Source organism: Marmota monax, unplaced genomic scaffold (assembly GCF_021218885.2).
Source record: "Marmota monax isolate L192 unplaced genomic scaffold, Marmota_monax_Labrador192_F-V1.1 WCK01_AAM20220418_F8-fsc00078, whole genome shotgun sequence".
Lineage (NCBI taxonomy): Eukaryota > Metazoa > Chordata > Mammalia > Rodentia > Sciuridae > Marmota > Marmota monax.
The window spans coordinates 4,997,347-5,017,955 of NW_026694865.1; the positions used below are offsets into that span (position 1 = coordinate 4,997,347).

Consider the following 20,609-nt stretch of genomic DNA (forward strand, 5'->3'; position numbering starts at 1 on the left):
CTGCAAGATTCATTAGTTTTGAAATGTTTTTTGTTCTCTAACCTCATGCACCCCTCCCTGACAATTCACTGCTCATCCCTGGACCAAAAGGAACAAAATCTGACACTTAAACATGAAATGAAGATGCAAAAGAGTTCAGGGCTTGGTTTTGTTAGCACATGTCATTCAAAGCGGTTACACTCAGAAGGGCAGGGGTAAGGAGAGGGGGATGTAATAAAAGAAGGGAAAAGAAAGCGGGGCAGTAAAGGAAAAAGCTATGGGCCCTAGATTTCCTGACACATTTCTAATATCCCCATAGTAACACCTGGCAGAGCAATCCCAAGTTACAGTAGGGAAATCCACAATGAAGTCTCTCACCAAAGATCAAAAAGTATCCTTTTTCCATTAAAAGAAACCTGCATTCAGCTGAGTGCAGTGGCACACACCTGTCCCAGCAACTTGAGAGGCTGAGGAAGGAGGACTGCAAATTTGAGGCCAGGCTTCACAATTTAGGGAGACCCTGTCTCAAAATAAAAAAGGCTGGGGATATGGCTCAGTGACAGAGGACCCTGGGTTTAATCCCCAGTACAAAAAAAAAAAAAAAAAAGCAAGAAGGAAAGATACGAATTAGAAGAAACCAATCAACCAACCAGCCTACATTCTAGCAGCACATTTCCCTCTCCAGACTATTTGGGTTACCTGGGAGGAGAAAAAGAGCCAATCAACCACCTACTGACAGGAACACCATGTTTACTAACTTGGATTCTTTTCATATGCTATTCAAGAGCAGAAATTAGCTCAAAACTTGTTTTGACCTGATGAAAGCTAATTGTGCTCAACAGAATGAGAGAAAAGACCTTGGTAAAAGGGGACAAGTCACATGGAAATCTGTTAATTTTTAAATGGAGAATTTAAGAGAATTTGTAGTAAGGCCAGTATGTTTAAGGTGACCCAGGATTTGTGCCTGGGTCACAGCTCAGCATATTTCATCAAGAAGTCCAGAAAAAAAGGTGAGGAGGCTACTCACCAGTCACTCCTAGTTAGCTCTGGGCAGGTCCCCAAGGAACAAACTCAGAACTCTTAGAATGAAGTGTCCAGTGACACATAAGGGGCAGTCCCCGGTTAGTCTACTGAGGAGCCCCGTTTCCCCTCCATGCACACGGTTGGGGAAGATTCTCTTTCCTCACACCCACTGTGGAGAATGAGGATCAGAGAACCCTGTTCCCTGAACACAGGGCAGCCCCCAGCCAGGCTGAGCCACTTGTACCTCCCATCCCCTCCAAGGGTTGCCAGCAGGTGTGGGCACTTGACCCATCCACGTTAATCAGAGCCCTCCCTCAGAATTAGCAAGATGAAGCCAGGAAGAGCTCATCCCTTTCTGGTAAGAGACTGTGAAGCCAGAAGCAATGGTTATAGTCTAGAGAGGCAGCTGGCCTGAGAGAATAGAGCCAACATGGAAAGAGAAACAAATGAGAAAAAGAGCTAACAACAATGAGTGAGTGTGTGTGTGTGTGTGTGTGTGTGTGTGTATGTGCCCGCAAGCATGCGCTGGGGATTGAACCCAGGGCCTCAGGCATGCTAGACAAGCACTCACTGAGCCATATCCCCGGTCCCTACCCATGTCTTTTATAAGTACCTTCTAATAGAAGCATAAGAGTTAATGGCATTTTAGTTCCTCGACAAAATTATCCCTCAAGTCAACAAACTGCATCTCTATCCTTCCTGAGATTTGGTTAGTTAAACCTCCAATATCTTCCCACAAAAAAAAAAAAAAAAAAACCCTCAAGAACCCTAATGCCCAGTGATCCTTTCCATAAATTACATTAGTAAATAGGATGTTTCTGTGGTGTGGAGACAGCACCACTAACTTTGGAGTAGTGAGATCTGATGTTTGAATCTGAACTCCACCATTCACTAGCTGACCACAGCCAGGTAACAGAACCTCTCCGAACCTTTCCTTGGGTGTTAGGCAGGAAGAGTAATTCCTACCTGACTGTGTCTGGCAAGTCCTAAGCACTCAATAAATGAAGAAGTTATACGTGGAAAGCACAGACTTTAAAGTTCAGTGGCTTCTTCAGCTAGGAGGGGGAAAAAAAGCTATCATTTATTTGAGAAAAAACCCAAGTGACATAAAGAATGCGGCTCCTTCTCAGCCTGGCTCTTGCCTGCAAGATCCCCATCAATACCTGGAGGATCTACGTGGCTCCCTGGTACCCTCTGCATGTCTGAATCATTTGCTCATTAGTCTCAAAGCCAGTCTTCCCTATTTGCACATGTCCAACATCCTCCTAATCTTCTGGTTACAGGGAGCAAGGGAAGGGCTGCCTGGCTCAAATGCACCCCTGGAATGACCTCCTAAACCTCTAGGGAGGAGCCCCAATGGCTGTAAGTTTTTGCTGTGTTGTTCAAGGACCTGGCAAATGGCCTGGGCTGAGTCTGGAAGAAACTCAATGCAGGCTAAATGCTGAGGGCTGCTGCCTTCCTTCTACCCATGGACAGAGAAGCAAAGAGCAGAGGTTGCCTGGGATTCTAGTGGCCTTCAGGTCCCTGTCCTGGTCCCTTCCTGGGCACAGACTACGTCTAGCCCTTGGGCTCCCTCAGGACTCTCTAGATTCTTATAAGGAATCCTCTCTTCTGTTAATACTGGCTCATTTTGGTTTCTGTGACTTGTAGCCAACAGTCCTGCCTAGGACAAAGCCCAGCTCCCAGACGGGAACCACCCCTAGTAACTGTTTTTTTTTTTTGTTGTTGTTGTTGTTGTTGTTCTTTATATGTTTGTTTGGTTTTTTTTAATTCTTTATTTATTTATTTACCTAGTAACTGTTGGTCCACAAGATTCAGTCTCTTTGGAATCCTGGGGGTTATTAACCTGTAAGTCATTTATTAGGCCAGAATGTACGCCACCTTCTTTTAGTTAAATATTTTCTCTGAAAAGATCCAAATACAAAAATAGAGATAGTAACCATGTACTCAATCACCAGGCCTCAACAATACCCTTTCATTTCCCATCTTATTTCATTTATAACCACCATTTTTTTCTTTGTAGGGTGGAAGCTAGAAGCCTTCCACAAGGTTCCATCAGCAGCCAGGATATAAAAGTGAGAGGACACAGTGGATCTGAGGCCATTTGTTGGGCATCAGCTCCCCAGGTATTCAGAGGCAGCCACCACCACCTAACAGCAATGTTCACAGCTTAGTGGGGCAGTAAGAACTTCACTCCCACAATAAACCTAGAAATGTGTACTTCCAAATAGAAACGTTCACCACATTTGGCTCTAATTTGGTATCATCAAGCCTTAAGCTGGCCCCCACCCTCAAGCTGAGATGCACCACAGATTCTCCTGTTGTTTCTCTATAGCACTGGGCATCATGAGCCGGGTTCCCCCCTTGCTTTGGGTAGTGGTTAATAAAATCTACCCCTAGTTCATCAGGTGACCAGATTCTAAATCAAACCAGCTCTTAGGGCGCAGGTCCCTCCAGGAAGTTACAGAAATCTATAACTAAAGATAATGGTAGTTCCAGCCAGGTTTCCCTTAGAATGAGGCTCTATGGTGCAGGAGGGAATAGGACACAGCTCTCCAGGGGTCACCAGGTACAGCCTCAGCTCCCTCTTACCACAACTTCCGACAAGGGCCACAGAGTCAAGTCTGCTTGCCACTTCTCCCCCTTTCCACCCCAGTACCTGATCTCTGCTCTCCAGAGACATCTAGAATAAACCCTGACTACTTCACCCCCTTGTGTCCCCTCATGTCCCTTCATTCTGCCGTTATCCTAACTCAGACCCACGTTCTCTCCATTGTGCCATGGCAGCAGCTTCCTAAGTGATCTCTCACCACTCTAGATCACCTTGGCCATAGCAGCCAGAGTCCTCTTCCTCCAAGGATAGCTAACCTCTCTTCCCTGTGCAGGAAGATTCCACTGCTTCCTGTTACCATGCTAAAACCCAGCCCCTGAACATGGCGGTGAAGACCCTCCCTGGTATTTCAACTATCCTTACTTTGTTCTGCCCCAAGCCATCAGGGACCCTGTGTTCTAGACAACTCAAATGACTGCCATTTCCTGTTGGATAAGTCTGTTTTCCTGCCTTTGTGTTTCCCTCTACCTGGACTTCCTTCCCCCAACACTGCCACACACGCCACTTTTACCTATGTTTTCAAGTCCAGCTCAAATACCACCTCCTCTCTGATGCTTCCCAAAAGGGATATGAGGAAGCACTCTTCCTCCCATCCTGTCAGCCTCTCCTGAGGAACTTTGAGACAAACTCATCTGCAACTATAATCCATCCCTGTGAGTCTAGCAGTTGAGATTATTCTAGAGAGAATGAGACATTTCGAACCAAGAGAATGGTTAACTGTTTCTCTCTGTGCGAAAGGCAGGGGAGACTAGACAGCGTGTCAATTCACTGTCCTCTTGAAGCTGTCTTCCACATAGCTATGGGATGAGATGTGTAGGCAAAGGAAGGGCTACTGCATGCATGTGATGGGCAACCTCCCAGTTAAGGGAGCAGATGATATGCCTTGGCACACACAGAGACTACTTGAGAAGGAACCTTGGATGTAGCCTCAGGCCAGATGGTGGGTGGGGGGGGGGGGAGACAGGGCCACCCTGACTTTCCGGCTCAGGGAAACCTTGCAAGAGGCCACAAAAGCCAAGGCAGACAGGACAGTGTCTAGTAAGAACTGCAGCTTCTGCAGCTCAAAAAACCATCATGTGCCAGTCTGCTGCAAACAGCCATAAAACGACAAGACAACCAACTTGATCCACTTCAGATCTTGCCTATTAGCACCAGCATACCTGAACGAAGTGGTGAAGAATTTGCTAAGGACCCCAAAGGCAGAGGCTGTTGCTGGGCCACCTGAGATACTTTGGAAACTCAGCTCTCGCAGGAGCTAGGAACTGAGAACACTCTCATAACAGTCTGCAAAAGCCTTAAATCTCATTCTGACCTGAAATCCCCAGTTTTACATAACTCTCTATCCTAGCCATCAGGGACTCTTTTGGAGTGCATTCCAAGCAGGATGGCCCCAAGGTCTAAGCCATTCTGGTATAATCCATCCACAGCTTGCTCAGATTATTGGTTGTATCTCCTTAAAAATCCAGGCTGGCTTTCTCAGTATGCTATAGGCCCAGGCTACTAATTCAATACTGGGCATAAAGACCAGGCAGGTTACACAGAGTCTGTGAACGGAAAAGAAAAACAAGGCATAATTTTAAACTGTTCTTAGCATGTATTGATATTTATCAGCTGGCAACTCTAAGGCACAAATAATTCACAAGCTAAGTTGTATGGAATCCTTGTTGACCTAATTCATGTAATGCTTCTTCAGGGTCTTGATCAAAATGAGGCTTTGATAATTAAAGTAGTCTAAAAGGAATGGCATGGTGGTGATATAAATCACTGCTTTAAATAGCATAAGACAGGCTACAGCCTAGCACCCTCTCTACCTCAAACTCTAACTCAGAGCTGAAATGGACCTTTGATCTACCACAGTAAAAAGAAACTTACCACAGATAAATTTTTGTAACTGACACTAAATGTCTCTCTCTCTCCCCTAACCCTTTTCCTTTCTTTCTTTTTTCCTTCTTCTCCCCCACCCCCAACCTCAGAGCTGGGGATCATGACTAATTCTTTTCAGAGGTCCAGGGTCAGAAAAAAAATACTCTTTCCAACCTATGTCATATATCAGGTTTTCCTCAAGAACTTAAAGCTGGTGAATCAAAGCTAACTTTTGTGCTTAAATTCTAAAGTTTTCTCTCAGGGAATTCTTTCTCTTACCTCAGTTTTCAGGAAGCTTTTTCTGTAAAGGACTAGAGAGTAAATTATTTTTTCAATTTGTGAGCCACACAGTCGTCTCTTTCAAAGGCAGCTGTTCAATTTGCCATGATAGCACAAAAGCAGCCATGGATAACACTTAAGCAAATAAGCATGGCTGTGTTCCAACAAACTTCATAAAATGTCCATAAAATGGACACAAAAATCTGAATGGACATTTGTCACATGTTCCAAAATTTTGAAAGCCATTTTTAGTTTGCAATCCATATGAAATCAAGACAGCAGCCCAGGCATGGCAAGTGGACCAGTTGCCCACTCTTGCTGCAACTGCTTGATTACTGTTTTGACCCTATGTTGATAGTTTTTTTTTGTCTTTTTGACCCAATGTTTAAAAGTATTTCTCATGGAAAAACGTTTCTTTTCTTTTTTTCTTGGGGCTGGAACCCCAGACTTCACACATGCTGGGCCTGCACTCTACCACTGAGTTACATTCTTTGCCTACTTTTTTTCCTTCCCTTTTTAAAATTTGCTTGCTTTCGGCATCCATCCCCTCCTCCTATCTTCTAGTAAAACAAAACAAAACAAAAAGAACCTCCCCATTTTTTATTTGGGATATATTCCTACTCAAACACCAAGACTTTTTGCTAGGGTGTCAATCATTGATCCCACCAAGGTGCTGAGCATGTAACTCACAGTGGCTTACCCTCTAGGGCCCTGGGCATAGCAATGGGCCCAGCATGGAAAGACACTCCCACCACAGCCAATCAGAGTAAACCAGTGGGTCCAGTAGGAATCTGGATGCTGGGGAGATCAAGTGAAATTCTCTCTCTGGGATAGGGAGCACTAAGGTCTAAATATGTCTGGGATCAGTGAGGTCCATCCAGTCCTCAGTAAAGAGAACCTGCCTAAAAGGGAAACAAACCCACACTAGAATGAGCAAGGCCAAGAGGTGACAAGAATTCTGAGGCTGTCATTTCAACCCCATCTTCATCCCTGTCTTCAGACTTCGTGGTGACTTAAGCGAACACATTCTTGAGTTCTGACACAACCAAAGAATTCTGACTAATAAATTATGTCACATCATATTCTATTTGAAAGTTGATAAAGTAATGATTCATGCATAAAAATGACAATGGTTATGTTCCACCATATACTAGTGTCATCTGTAGATACATCTTTCCTCTGGAAGACACAATTCATTTATGAGCCATCTTTATGGCCTCCATAGTGATTCATCCAGTATCTTACACTTGGCAGGTATTCTATAAATATTTTACAAATATGAATTACTTGTCTCAGATGGGGGAAGAGACTATGAGGAGAGGGGTGAGGAGCATATAGAGTTACCTATTTATGGCCATTCACCAGAAAGTCATACAGAGACTTCAGATGAATCTCATACTTCCAGGGGCTGGGGTTGTGGCTCAGAGGTAGAGCGCTTGCCTAGCATGCATGAGGCACTGGGTTTGATCCTCAGCACCACATAAAAATAAAATAAAAAGATACTGTGTACACCTATAACTAAAAAATAAATATAATGTTTTAAAAAATCTAAAAAAAAGAAACTCATACTTCCAGAGTGGTCATAGACCTCACACCAATGCCCTGATCAGCAGGCCATAAAACACATGTACCACAGTAAGCCACAGGATTGTTTCTCTCTTTGAATACCCAGAGGAAAGAGAATACACTGACCTGACAATACCAGAAGACATTACAGGGGACCAGTTCACCATGGATGAAATCCAGAATAGCTGGCGGTACCTATCCTGCTCAAGAAACCCTGCCAATGAGTCACTCTAGAATGAGGATGAGCCAGGCACAGTGGTACACATGCCTATAATGCCAGCAACTAGGGAGGCTGAGGCAGGAGGATTGTGAGTTCAAAACCAACCTATGCAACTTAGCAAGGTCCTAAGCAACTCAGCAAGACAGTCTCTAAATTTTAAAAAAAGGGTGGAGAGTGGTGGCTAGGAATGTGGCTCAGTGGTTAAGTGCCCCTGGGATTAAACCCAATTACCCACCCGCCAATTAAAAAAAAAGAATGATGAGAACCTGCTTATCTCTAGATTCCCATTTGTTGTAGACATGCTACATATGTAAGAAAGCTGGCCATGTTTACAACAAGGCAAGGTACCACACTAGGACCAGGACATATTCACCCAGTTGAAGAAAGGTATCTACCACCTAGCTGGAAAAACCATATCCAAATGCTACCCCAAATCATTTGGTCTTCCTTTAAATACCATTATTGTACTTCCCCTCATCAAAAAATAATTGTCGGGCTGGGGATATAGCTCAGTGGGTAGAGTGCTTGGCTTGCATGCACAAGGCCCTGGGTTCAATCCTCAGCACCACAAAATAATAATAATCATTATTACTATTATTATTATTAATTTCAAATGCAGGTATGCCTAGCTTTATGTTAATGGCATATCCCTAAAGAGAAATATTCTAATCAAGTTGTCATAATTTGGAAGTTTCTATGAGAAGTGATATTTGAAGGATCCTGAAGTGAACACTGAATTCTTTTTGTAAAACAATTTTTCATTATTTTTACTTATTTTTTGTTCTTGTACATTAGTTTTACTTACAGCAGAGCACATCTAGAAATCATTTCCAACCATTTAAAACCCTAAGTTCCTAAGCTAGTCTTGAAAATGAGGTGTCAACCTGCCCACAACACTCAGCAGGAAAGAATAGTGTCCCCTGATACCTTCATAATTATTTGTTTTGTTTTGTTTTTGTGATGCTGGGGATTGAACCCAGTGCCTTGTGCATGTGAGGCAAGTGCTCTACTAACTGAGCTAGATCCCCAGCCCACCTTCATAATTATTGTGGGAGCAGATGCTTCAGAGGCACTGATCCTGGACCCCCTCTAGGTTCAGGAGTTGGTGAACCCACAGCCCACCCCACCCCACAGTAAGAGTGAAAAGAGCCAACAGGCCCAGAGGCAGCAGCAGCAGCAGCACTATGGTAACTGTGAACCAGGGTGGCTGCTTTTCTGCTCCAGTGAACCAGCTCCCCAACCAGCAAAGCCTTGCTTCCTGCCAAACTAGTCTATAGGTTCAGCTTCTCAATGAATTTTATTTATATATATATATATATATATATATATATATATATATATATATATATTTAGTTGTAGTTGGACCTTTATTTTATTTATTTTTATGTGGTGCTGAGGATCGAACCCAAGGCCTTGCACATGCTAGGCAATTGCTCTACCGCTGAGCCACAACCCCAGCCCTCAATGGATTCTTTAAACAGGATGCAGTGGCGCAAATCAGTAATCCCAGCAGCTCAGGAGGCTGAGGCAGAAGGATCACAAGTTCAAAGCCATTCTCAGCAACACCGAGGTGCTAAGCAACTTAATGAGACCCCGTCTCTAAATAAAATACAAAACAGGGTTTGAGTGCCCCTGGGTTCAAACCCTAGTACCCCCCCCCCCCAAAAAAAAAGGGCTTCTCCAGCTTCTTCAGAATCCTTCTAATGCATAAGTTTTAAGAAAATTAAACCAAGCCAGGATGGTTTCTGTTGCTGGTAATTTGTTATTTATTTGTTTGTTTATTTATTTATTTACTTGGTGGTACTGGGGATTAGACCCAGGGGGGCTCTACCACTGAGTCATATCTCTAGTCCTTAAATTTTTGAAACAGGGTCTCACTAAGTTGCTTAGGGCCTTGCTAAGTTGCTGAGGCTGGCCTTGAACTTGTGATCTTTCTCCCACATCCTCCCAAGTTGCTGAGATTACTGGCATGTGCCACTGCACCCAGCACTGGTGATCATTTAAAAATCTCTACTAATCCATGCAGGGCACAGTGGCGCACACCTGTAATCAGCGGCTCAGGACACTGATGCAGAAGGATCACAATTCAAAGCCAGCCTCAGCAACTAAGAAAGGCTCTAAGCAACTTAACAAGACACTGCATTAAAAAAGGGGGGATGGGGGAGTGCATGGCTGGTGATGTGGTTAAGTACCCCCAGGTTCAATCCCAAGTACCCACCCAAAAAAACCCACTAATCCATCTACTAAGCAGCAGTTAACATTTATTAAGTGCCAACTATGTGTCAAATACTATTTCAAGTGCTTTGTATTGTCTTAATCTTTACAACATTTTTGGGAGCCTCTGTTTTCCTGAGTTTGGGGGAAGTTAACTAATTCAATCAAGGTTAGACAGTGAGTAGCATATATAAGATTTGAACCTGAATTTTAATTACTGTGAAAATAAACTGGCCATTCCTTCTAACAAGAAACGGGGTCTTCACACTGCTTTTAAATCTTGACTCGACCAGGCAACCTACTTTGACCAACAGGACATCAACTAACCTGACATAAACAGAGGTTTAAAAGGTGCCTGAATATTGTGATGTACCAGCTCTTGCTGCTGAAAACCCAAAGATAGCACTGAAAGAAGCCAGGGCTTTAGACTATCAGAGGACAGTCAATCTGCCAGCCCACAGAATGTTGGAAAGTAACAAACTGTTGCAGTTTTAAACTACTAAGTTTGTTATATAGTAAAAGGTAATTGAGGGCCAGGCAATGGCACACACCTGTAATCTCAGTGACTTAGGAGGCTGAGGCAGGAGGAACACCAAGTTCCAAGCCAGCCTCAGAAACTTAATGAGGTTCTAAACAACTTAACAGGACCCTGTCTCAAAATTTAAAAAAATAATAATAATAAAAAGGGTGGAGGATGTAGCTCAGGGTTAAGCACCACTGATTTCAAACCCTGGTACCAAAAAAAAAAAAAAAAAAAAAAGACTTGAAATAATCACTAAGCTCTCTCCAGCAAACAAATAACAAATAAGAACAAATGAAAATTCAAAGCAGAGAAGAAGCCTTTTACTCTTCCCTATTTTTTTCTCAAGAACAGAATAAGAAGAAATGGAGTTTAAGTTTCATCAGGAAAGACAACAGTTAGACCAGAGATAGAACTTACTAGCAGTGAGGAAGCCTGAAGACAGAGACGCTAGGGAGACTTGTGCTCTCTCATTCTAACCCTAACTCAGGTTTCCACAAATCATCCACTGTCTTTTTGCTCAGGAATCAAGATATGCCTTATTGTTAATTCCTCCAGGGCTTCTGGAAAAGACCCAAGAGAGCAGGAATCTGAAAAAGGAATCTGAAAAGCTGGCCAGGCTGAGCCATAACAGCAGTGCTCGATGGGGCAAGAGTCCTTCTAACAACTTCCCCTTCTTGGCTGGGCAAGTGGTGAACTCTCCACCAAAGACATCTGCACAGACCCGTGTGGCTTACCAAGCAGCTCCTTGGGTATACACAAGATAACTGGGGAAGCCAAAAAGAAAGATTTGAGAAGGTGGGAGCTGCACTAGGCAGAAGGGAAAAGAAAGCTGGTTATTCCAGGTTGATCTGAAATCTCCCACCCTTTAATGGAAATGATGGCAGAGCTCCTTGTGGAAAACCAGAGGGCTAGTACACACTGCGGGAGGGACAGGCGCGTACCAGGACCAGACAGGTGAAAGGCGCTGCCTCAGCCACCACACTACACAAAAACATGTCATGAAGACTAAAAGCATAATTCAAAGGCTTTTACCCCAAAACAAAATGAAACACACAAAAAGATGGTACAAGAACCTTGATTTCAGTTGAAATTCAGAACATAATAACTATCAAGTAATTTCTTACCTCTGTGCATAATCTTGTGCTTCTCCCTCAGATACGTCAGGCCTTTTATTACCTAGAGGAAAGGGAATGTAAAAAGATGGGAAATGGAAATAGTTATGTTCAGAAAAATAATCTATTTTAAAATGACCTAGAAAATATTTCACCAAACATCATTAGTAAATTTGCCATCCTTCCTTATCCTTTTTCTTTTTTGGCGATGTTAGGGCTCAAATTCAGGGCCTCACACATGCTGGGTGAGCACAGAACTACATCCCAGCCCTTTTTGTTCTTTTGTTTCACTGTGTTAACCTGTCCTATCAAGCAATCATCTTTTTATGTGGTATATAAAGTGTTATTTTTAAGTAAACCTAATTGTCTCAAAATTAAACAACTTTAAAAAACACTACGTGTGAATTCAAGTTTTTCTAAATCTGCAATTTAGAAAAGCAGAGCTTTTCTAATACCATGAATGGGGATTTTCTCAAAACCTTGTCTTGTTTTTCAGACACAGATTTTAACATATAAAAAGTAACTTTTCTCATTCTAATGAGAGAGAGAAAGAAAGAGATATTGTATCTAGACTCTAGATAGGGAAAAGATAGTGAGAAAAATCCCAGTTTTAAAATAAACTTTCCCTTCATTGGCTTCCTCCCCACCTCATCTATTCCCTACCAACTCAATTTATAAATGAAAGAACTTGGAAGAACAACTGAACATACTCACTGCAATGCTAACTTTTCCTAAAATTTGTTCAGGAATTCTTCCAGCTTTCTTCAGGACTTGATCCAAAGAACCCCCATCCTAAGAACAAGAATAGCAGACATTTTAATTACAATGTTTCTAATGATCATTTCAAGTGTTAAACTTTAGGAAGAAAGTAACTCTTACTTGGCAAATCTTCCTAAGAGGTTAAGGGTGAGCACCCTGTGGTTTGCTCTAAACATCAAATATGACATGAATGCAACACATTGGGGGAGGCAAAAAATTCAAGTAACTCCAATCCCATGAACTTCCATAAACAAATTAATAGTGGTCAAAGTCTTGGCTGGCCCGGAGCTCACAGCATGGGGCACTGGTCAGGAATACAGGCAACCTGTCCAAATTTAAAGCCCAATTCTGTTGCTTACTATCTAGGAGACCTTGAATAAGCTACTCAACCAGTAAAATGAGGATGATGATAGTTAAAAGGCTATTATAATAATCACAGGGCTATTATAAGGATTAAGCAAGCTACTACACCTAAAGTACTTGGAACAACATAACAGCACATAATAAGTACTCAATGAATGTTAGCCACTGTTTAAGTCACAACTTGCATTTGATATTATCCTAACAAATCAGAATTGACAAAATCCAAACAAAAATGTCACAGAAAGCAATCATTCATCCCACAAATCCTACAAAATGCTACGGACTATCTTAGGTGTTAAAGGGGACAAAGATATAAAAAGCTAATTTCTCCCCTCAATAAACGTATTACCTAATATAACAAACCAGAAATGTATAAATGAGCTACACACATGCAGAAGGGAGAAGCCGTTCTGACTAAACTCAGAAGATAACATTTGATCTGAAATCTTACTCAAGAAGCACCGGTTTCTATACCTGGAAAGGGGAGGGACAAGGCAAGGAAAGAATAGGGTATTTCAATAAGATCAAAAGCAAAGAAGCATTAAATTGCCTAGTACTCCTGGGATAACATATGGTTCATTTCTGCATCTCTTCCTGAACCCATAGTGACAGAGATCAGGCTGGAAATGACCAGCTGTGGCCAAGGCCCCCCACTGGAAACCCAGACTGCACTTTTTAGAAAACAGTGAAAGAATCCAGCCCTAGAATTTTAAGATGAGAGCCACAGCAGCTGAAAAAGAAAGAGAATGCACCCTCTGCTTGAGGAGACAGAACACATTCATAAGAAGGAAGGCACCATGAATCCTCCTCTGAAACAAAGCAGGGAATAAATGCTGCTGTGCTGAAGCTGCTAAGGGAAGGCTCAGAACAGGAGCAGCAGAAGCTGAGCCTTGGAGGTGGCAAAACCTGGACAAGCAGAGATGCTCCTACAGACAGCCTGCCTCCCAAATCACCAAGCCTCTAAGAAGCAGCCACTGAATGTGAAGACAGGGAATAATACACAACGTGATAAACAAAAGAACAGCACAACTCCACTTCTATCAAAATAAAAAAGTGCACATATATTCACACAAAACAAAGTCAAAAATGTTAGCATGAGTTACCTTCAGTCTAGGCAGTTAAGATTATCAGGGATTTCTGCTGCATGATGGTTTCTTCTTTGTGTTTTTCTATTGTTTATACATTTTCTACAATGAATAAATGTTTTACCTTTTAAATAACTAATTTGGCAAAATAGAGAATTAAATCTATAAATAAATTAATAGATACTGAGCACCCATTTTGTGCAAAGGCACTATTATGTAAATACAGAACTTCTTTCTTTGTAGAGGAGGCAAAACTCATTCAAGGATATAGATCTCCCAAATAATACTACACCTGAATCTAAGGCTAAAACCAGATTATCAACTTAAAAATTCTATGCTTATATAAAGGATAGCTCAAGCTGGATGTGGTGGTGCATACTTGTAACCCCAGCTACTAAGGAGGCTGAGAGAGGAGAATCACAAGTTCAAGCCAGCCTTAGCAACACAGCCAAGCCCTGTCTCAAAAATAAAAATGAGAAGGGCTGAGGGTGTACCTCAGTGGTAAACTGCCTCTGGGTTCAATCCCCAATATGAATGAATGAATGAATGAATGAATGATAAACAAGTAAGCAAGCAAACAAATAAATATAGTTCAGACCAATTAATTTCTGTTACTATCAACTCTGGATCACTGATGCTGATGGGAAGGTAAAATGATATGGGTGTGGATTCTCAAATGTAGGACAGTCTCACATAACATATATACATCCCTATGTACACATGAGTGACTTTTGACCAGTACAACCACCTAGTGGAGGGTAAGCTGACCAAGGAGAACAGTAGAGGATTCCAAAACTCAACCTGAATTTCAAAGGTGCTATGGATAACCTCCACAAAACAGGAAAGTGGGATCATAAATCTAAAACCAAAAAGAACTCCCCTTTAAACACACTTATTTTCAAAAAGCCCTTGGGGGCTGTTACCTCCGCTGAACTCCAGCAATCAAATCAATCCTATGACCTTGGCTGCCTTCACCATGCTGCAGAACCTCCTTTTGGTCCAATCAGGACAACACCACAGTCCAAGTTACCACCCCAATTTACCAGGCCCCTAGGAACCCCACAGTACTTCTCAATTTCCTTTACCAGTGGGAAGAGGAACTCCAGTGCAGAAAGTTCCCAATTAATTCTATTTTGCCTCCAATTGATATGGTTTTAATTCTTTTGTATGAATGGCTTTGCCTAATCATAAGAAATATATATTTAAAACAAGATTATCAAGCTGGGCTCAGTGGCACACGCCTATAATCTCAGCAGCTCGGGAGGCTGAGGCAGGAGGATCTACAGTTCAAAGCCAGCCTCAGCAAAAGCAAGGCAATAAGCAATGTAGTGAGACCCTGTCTCTAAATAAAATACAAAACAGGGCTGGGGATGTGGCTCAGTGGTCGAGTTCCCCTGAGTTTAATCCCTGGTACCCAAATAAATAAATAAAACAAGATAGCACAGCCACTGCCAAAACTGGATTCAAATAAGGTGGAAAAGTTAACCCTGTGGTTTTCAGGTTCCTTCCTCCATTTAGCAATGAACAGTACTATCTCTCAAATGAACAGAGAGCAGCCCTAGCTAACTGAAAATGTATGACTTTCCCTGGGAACTGGTAAGGTAAATATTTCTATTAATCAAGCTAGGGATGGAGTATACCTCAGTGGTAGCACATGAGCTTCCCAGTATCTCCCACCCAAAAAATACTGATTAAAAAGGAAGAAACATGGGCTCTCTTCCCTTTAACCTCCTGAGCTATGAGCAGAATAACAAGAAGAACAATGGTATTAGCAAGATGTAAGAGGCATAAGCTATCAGGAGCACTCAGAGTTGCCTACGACTAACCCTATAGCCTTCTAATTCTACTTCACTGCCAAGAACTTGCCTTCACTGACTAGAGCTGCTGAAACTGTGCTTATTTTTAGAAGCCAATTATTAACTAAGTCAATGGTACTTTTGTGAAGGTTTTCTATAAAGAAGACAAACACTTTATAAAAATAATAGCTCAAAAGCTTTTACTCCTGCATAAGAACCATCAATTCTGAGTCCCCAGTTCCCTGGTTGCTCAGCTACCACTTGAGCAGGAATTTACTTCCCTGAAGACAAGAGCATTTCTGTTCTGATCAAGAGCATCACAGCCCCCTTGGGTCTCAAAATTTAGACTGGGCAGTGCAAATACAGTTCATTTCCAGGAAAGGTAAGCTCCTGGCTGAGCACTTCAGAAGATAGGGCTCAATGAATGCTGATGATGCAAATTAATTTTTAAATGCATCCAGAAAAAAATTGATTTGAGCAGTAAACAGACAATACGTGGTGAGAAAAATATAGCAAAATGTTAGTTGTAGGCTCAAAGTGGTGGGTTTGTGGGAATACAGTGTACAATTCCTTCAACTTTCGTTATGCTTGAAATTTTTCATAATAAACTGATGTGACTTGAGCAGAGCTCTCTATGTGACACACTTTTTTTCTTTTTTTTTTAATACTGGGGGTTGAACCCAGGGATGCTTTATCATTGAGCTACATCCCCAACCCTTTTTATTTTGAGACTAGGTTTCCCTAATTTCCTGAGGTTGGCCTCAAACTTGTAGTCCTTCTGTCTCAGCCTTGCAAGTTGCTGAGATTACAGTTATGTGTCACCACATCCAGTCCACGACACCACTTCTAAAATGCTGAAGCATAAATGCCGAGCATAAATCCCAAGTGGCAGCCAGAGCAGAGTTTTCTGGTCAGGGGCAGCTGGTACAGGGGCTCTGCTGCAAGGGCCTGCTTGGAGACTGAGGAAAAGATGAGAGGTCCACAGCTGGAGCAGAAAGCTATTCTGGCACTTTGAATCCAGAGTAATCATTTTAAAACAGGTCCTCCTGGCAGGAGGACATACAAGAGGTACTGACAAATCTAAATAAAGGAAGAGGCCACTCTCCATGTTCCGGGTTAAGCCTAACCCTATTTCTGAAGCAAGCATCCTGGAACTCAATCATGCTCACCCCCCAAATGGTGTCCTTTTTCCTCTATAAAGGAATAAATCTGGGGCTGGGGATGTGGCTCAAGCAGTAGCACGCTCTCCTGGCATGTGTGTGGCCCGGGTTCGATCCACAGCACCACATACAAACAAAGATGTTGTGTCCGCCAATAACTGAAAAATAAATATTAAAATTCTCTCTCTCTCTCTCTCTTTCTGTCTCTCTCACTCTCTCTTAAAAAAAAAAAAAAAAAAGGAATAAATCTGGGTGGTATGGAACTTGGAGATGACCCAGGAAAGAACTGAGCAGGCATGAAATGACATACACGGTGCTCAGGAGCTTTTACATCTGCACTGACATCTCCTACTTGAGAAGGTGCCAGAACACAGCCATCCAGCCTGTGAATAGCTCTGGAGGACGAGAGATGCTTCTCTCATGTCTCTGTCCTCAGATCAGGTCATGTGGCATCACACACATAATAAACACCAAAAAGAGTTTGTGAACCCAAGTTGATTTACTTATATAAACCCTGACTGGTTACAAGTGCTAAAAACCATAGAAACACAGGATGTGAGCACAGGGAGGTGCCCTAGAAAAGATCCCATCCAATCAGTTCTCTACAGAGATGCAAAATCCTGAGTATACATTTACACAGAGTAACAGGGAGAATATGAAATTTAAAGAAAACAGACTTCCTCAGAGTCTCTGATGCTTGTAGACTGTGAGAATAAGCTCATTACAAAACCTGTCTGAGGCTTACTCTCTGACTAGCAGCTGGGAGGTCAATAATCTATCCCCTGAGATGGGGCTGATGTGATTAAAACTTACATAATGTGAAAAGGACTTAGAAAGTGGTGAAAGATTCAAAACTAGCTACTGTTATACCTAATCATACCACCACCCACCTTCTACAACATTAGCAGGACCTCAGGGAAAGAAGCCACCCTGGCCTTTCCTTCTAGGTTTCCAGGACCTCCACTGCCATTTATATATCATCATCTAAAGCTCTTAGGCTAGAGATGAAAACTCAGCATCACCACAAAGAGCAAAGAAACCCAAGGGATATGAAACAAGAACCCAAGGGAAAAATAATCAGCATCCTGGGCCAGGTTCAAGGACCAAGCCAGAAATGTCTCCTGCAGAGACTTACTCTAGTTGCAACAAAAAGGAACAGGAGCATTCTTGATAACCTTTAGAAGCACAGATTTTTCAAGATCTATGTTCCATATGGTACCCACAAATGTCGGCAGATGCCTACAACAGTGTATGCAGCCCTTCTTCTGATCGGAATGAAGAGACATTCAAAATAATGGGGGCACGAGCAAGATAAGAACTGCCTGGAAGGATTCTCCTTGAGTTCATTAAGACCAGGCACCAGGGATCTGGTTCTAAAGGTCAGGGCAGCTCTAGAGGGTCAGGAAGGAAATGGAGAAGGACACCAGGCTGGACTGAAAACACAGCAGCCACCAACTATGTAGACTCCTGTCAGCCTTCATCTCTAAATTGTCAGTCCATGGAAATAAAGCAAAGCTAACATTTGCAGAATATATACTCTGAGTCAGTGTGCTGGAAGACTTATATCTGTTATTTTAATTAATCCTCACCAAAACAAAGCAGCTATAATAATGCCCTTTTACAGATAAGAAAGCTGAGAATCAACAAGATAAAGAAATCTGTCCAAGATCATAACAAAGAGGTGACAATCATTCAACAAATAAATATTGAGCACCTGCTATGTGCCAGGAATATTCTAGGCTTTTTGAAGACAGTGGCAAACATGACAAAGTCCCCACTTGGATTTCCATGGAGAAAAGAGATGTGGATAAACATATGTCAGATTCCAAAGTCCCCTATCATATGCTGCAAAAAATATGACATCAGCATCTCTAGGAAATTCTAGGCTTCCAAGATAGAAATAGCCCTGATCCCCTCATCACTATCCAATAAAGTACAGGTTGGGGTCAGACTGCCTTGGCTTAAATTCTGCCAACACCACTTACTAGCTGCATGATCTAGGGCAATTCATCAATTTCTCTGTACCCTGGTCTCCTCACTGGGTGGGATAATATGCCCACTCACAAAGGTTGCTGTGAAAATGCAATAAAATATTGACTTGCCAAGTTGGGAAGCTAAGGCAGGAGGATGAAAAGTTGGAGGCCAGCCTCAGCAACTTAGTGAGACTGTCTCAAAATAAAAAATAAAAAGGGCTGGGGATGTAGCTCAGTGGCAGAGCGCCCCTGGGTTCAATCCCCAGTACCCAAAAACACTTTTTTTTTAAATTTAAGATAAGCTTGAGGCTGGTCGCAGTGGTGCACACCTGTGATCCCAGTGGCTCAGTAGGCTGAAGCAGGAGGATCGCAAGTTCAAAGGCAGCCACAGCAACTTAGCAAGGCACTAAGCAACTCAGTAAGACCCTGTCTCTAAACAAAATATAAAAAAGGATTGGGGATGTTGCTCAAGGATGGGGAAGTGGCTCACTGAACTTAGGGATATTGAGTACCCCCTGGGTTCAATCGCTGGTACCAAAAAATAATAATAATAATGCTTGATATAATATGTACCATATAAAAATTAATTTATCATTATTAGCATTAACATTACTATTGTTACTCACTAGAAATTAAAGGGACCCCAGGCAGCTAAAAAGACTGACACTCATACGTGTGAGCCCATAAGCCTGTCCCTTACTTGGACTTCCACTAATGGGCATAGGGTGGGATTACTTCTCTCCTTGTCCAAACCCCTTAAAGTAGATTATAACTTCTCAGAAGGCAGAGACTGTTTCACTCATCTTCATAATCCCAGAACTTTGTACCCAGCACACAATATTATTCGCAATAAATGATTAAAACTATATTAACCATATTTTATCCACATCAAAATCTTAGGGTCATCTGGATAGGAGAAAACTGGAAGATGTGCTTCAGACACACCACCAAGGAATCCTGGTTACTATCATCTCTCTGAAGCGAGGCAAGGAAAGGAAGCTTGTCATCCTATGAATTTGCCAAGTTCTACAATCAAGCTACCCAGATGCTCAAGATGGTGGTGTGATACAGGGTATCATAGGGAAGCAGCTGATCACTTCCCTGACCAAAGATTAGGTCAGAATCGCCAATTTTCAGGCTGCTGCTCCAGGGACCAGCAGGTCACTACATACCATGTGCTCCATGCAGATGCTGATCTCCCCGTCACTATAGAATGCGCCATAAAAGCCCACGATGTATGGGGAGTTGCATTCATGCAGAACCTGCAGCTCCCTGATGATCTGGTTCCGGATTGCAGGTTTGATCTCCAGGTGAATTAGCTGGGGAAAGAAAGGTAGAGGAAAGAGAGGTTTGTATGAGAGGGAGGGATCTTTCTTCTTAAATGTTTAAATATAAGGTCAATAGAAGCACAAATTTCTGTTCTACCAAACCACTAAGTGTCTATGTATAAGGTGGGTGCTGGCACCAAAGAATTGTAACCAGAAAGCCAGCTGTGCTTCTGCTTCCAGGAGCCAAGCCTGGGAACAAATCTAAATGGAGAGTTTATGCCAAAAGAACCTGTAGGGCTGAGATCTGAGGGGAAACTGGCCTCAAGGACTTGGTCAAACTCAGGTTGAAAGATAAAAGGGCATGAGGAACTTGGTATACTGACCCAAGATGCCCAAGAGGTTCCTCCCTGACCTCAGGTGCCTCATGTGGTTGAGAGTTAGCCAAAATCTCAGGTACTATTCTATGTCCCCTTAACACTGGCCCTTATTCTAACTGGGGAGACAAGTAACAGACAAATCAATGGTCACCTAGGGCTGGGGATGTAGCTCAGAGGTATCACACTTGCCTAGCCTGCATGAAGCCATGGGTTCAATCCCCAGCACCACAAAAAATACTGATAAGGTTGAGTATCTAAAAAATGCCATAAACAATGGTCAAAGGACATGGAAGTGTTGGTTATCGATAACTGTGGGTTGGAGCAGCTGGAAGTTCCTGACGACAGGCACTGTTGGAAAAAAATGAAAGGAACAGCACACCTGCAATCCCAGCAGCTCGGGGGCTGAGGAAGGAGGATCACAAGTCCAAAGCCAGTCTC

The 20,609-nt window shown here is 42.5% G+C and overlaps 1 protein-coding gene across 1 annotated transcript in view; it reads right to left on the reverse strand.

The window, feature by feature from the left end:
* The window catches only part of Map2k1 (mitogen-activated protein kinase kinase 1), a 77,269-nt gene that overhangs the window by 17,024 nt on the left and 39,636 nt on the right, over positions 1 to 20,609 (reverse strand). Inside the window, exons 3-5 of the mRNA XM_046426478.2 lie at positions 19,699 to 19,845; positions 12,105 to 12,182; positions 11,403 to 11,454 (exon numbers count right to left, since the gene is read on the reverse strand). Coding sequence (XP_046282434.1) covers positions 11,403 to 11,454; positions 12,105 to 12,182; positions 19,699 to 19,845 — 277 coding nt within the window. The remainder of the gene's footprint in view (positions 1 to 11,402; positions 11,455 to 12,104; positions 12,183 to 19,698; positions 19,846 to 20,609) is intronic.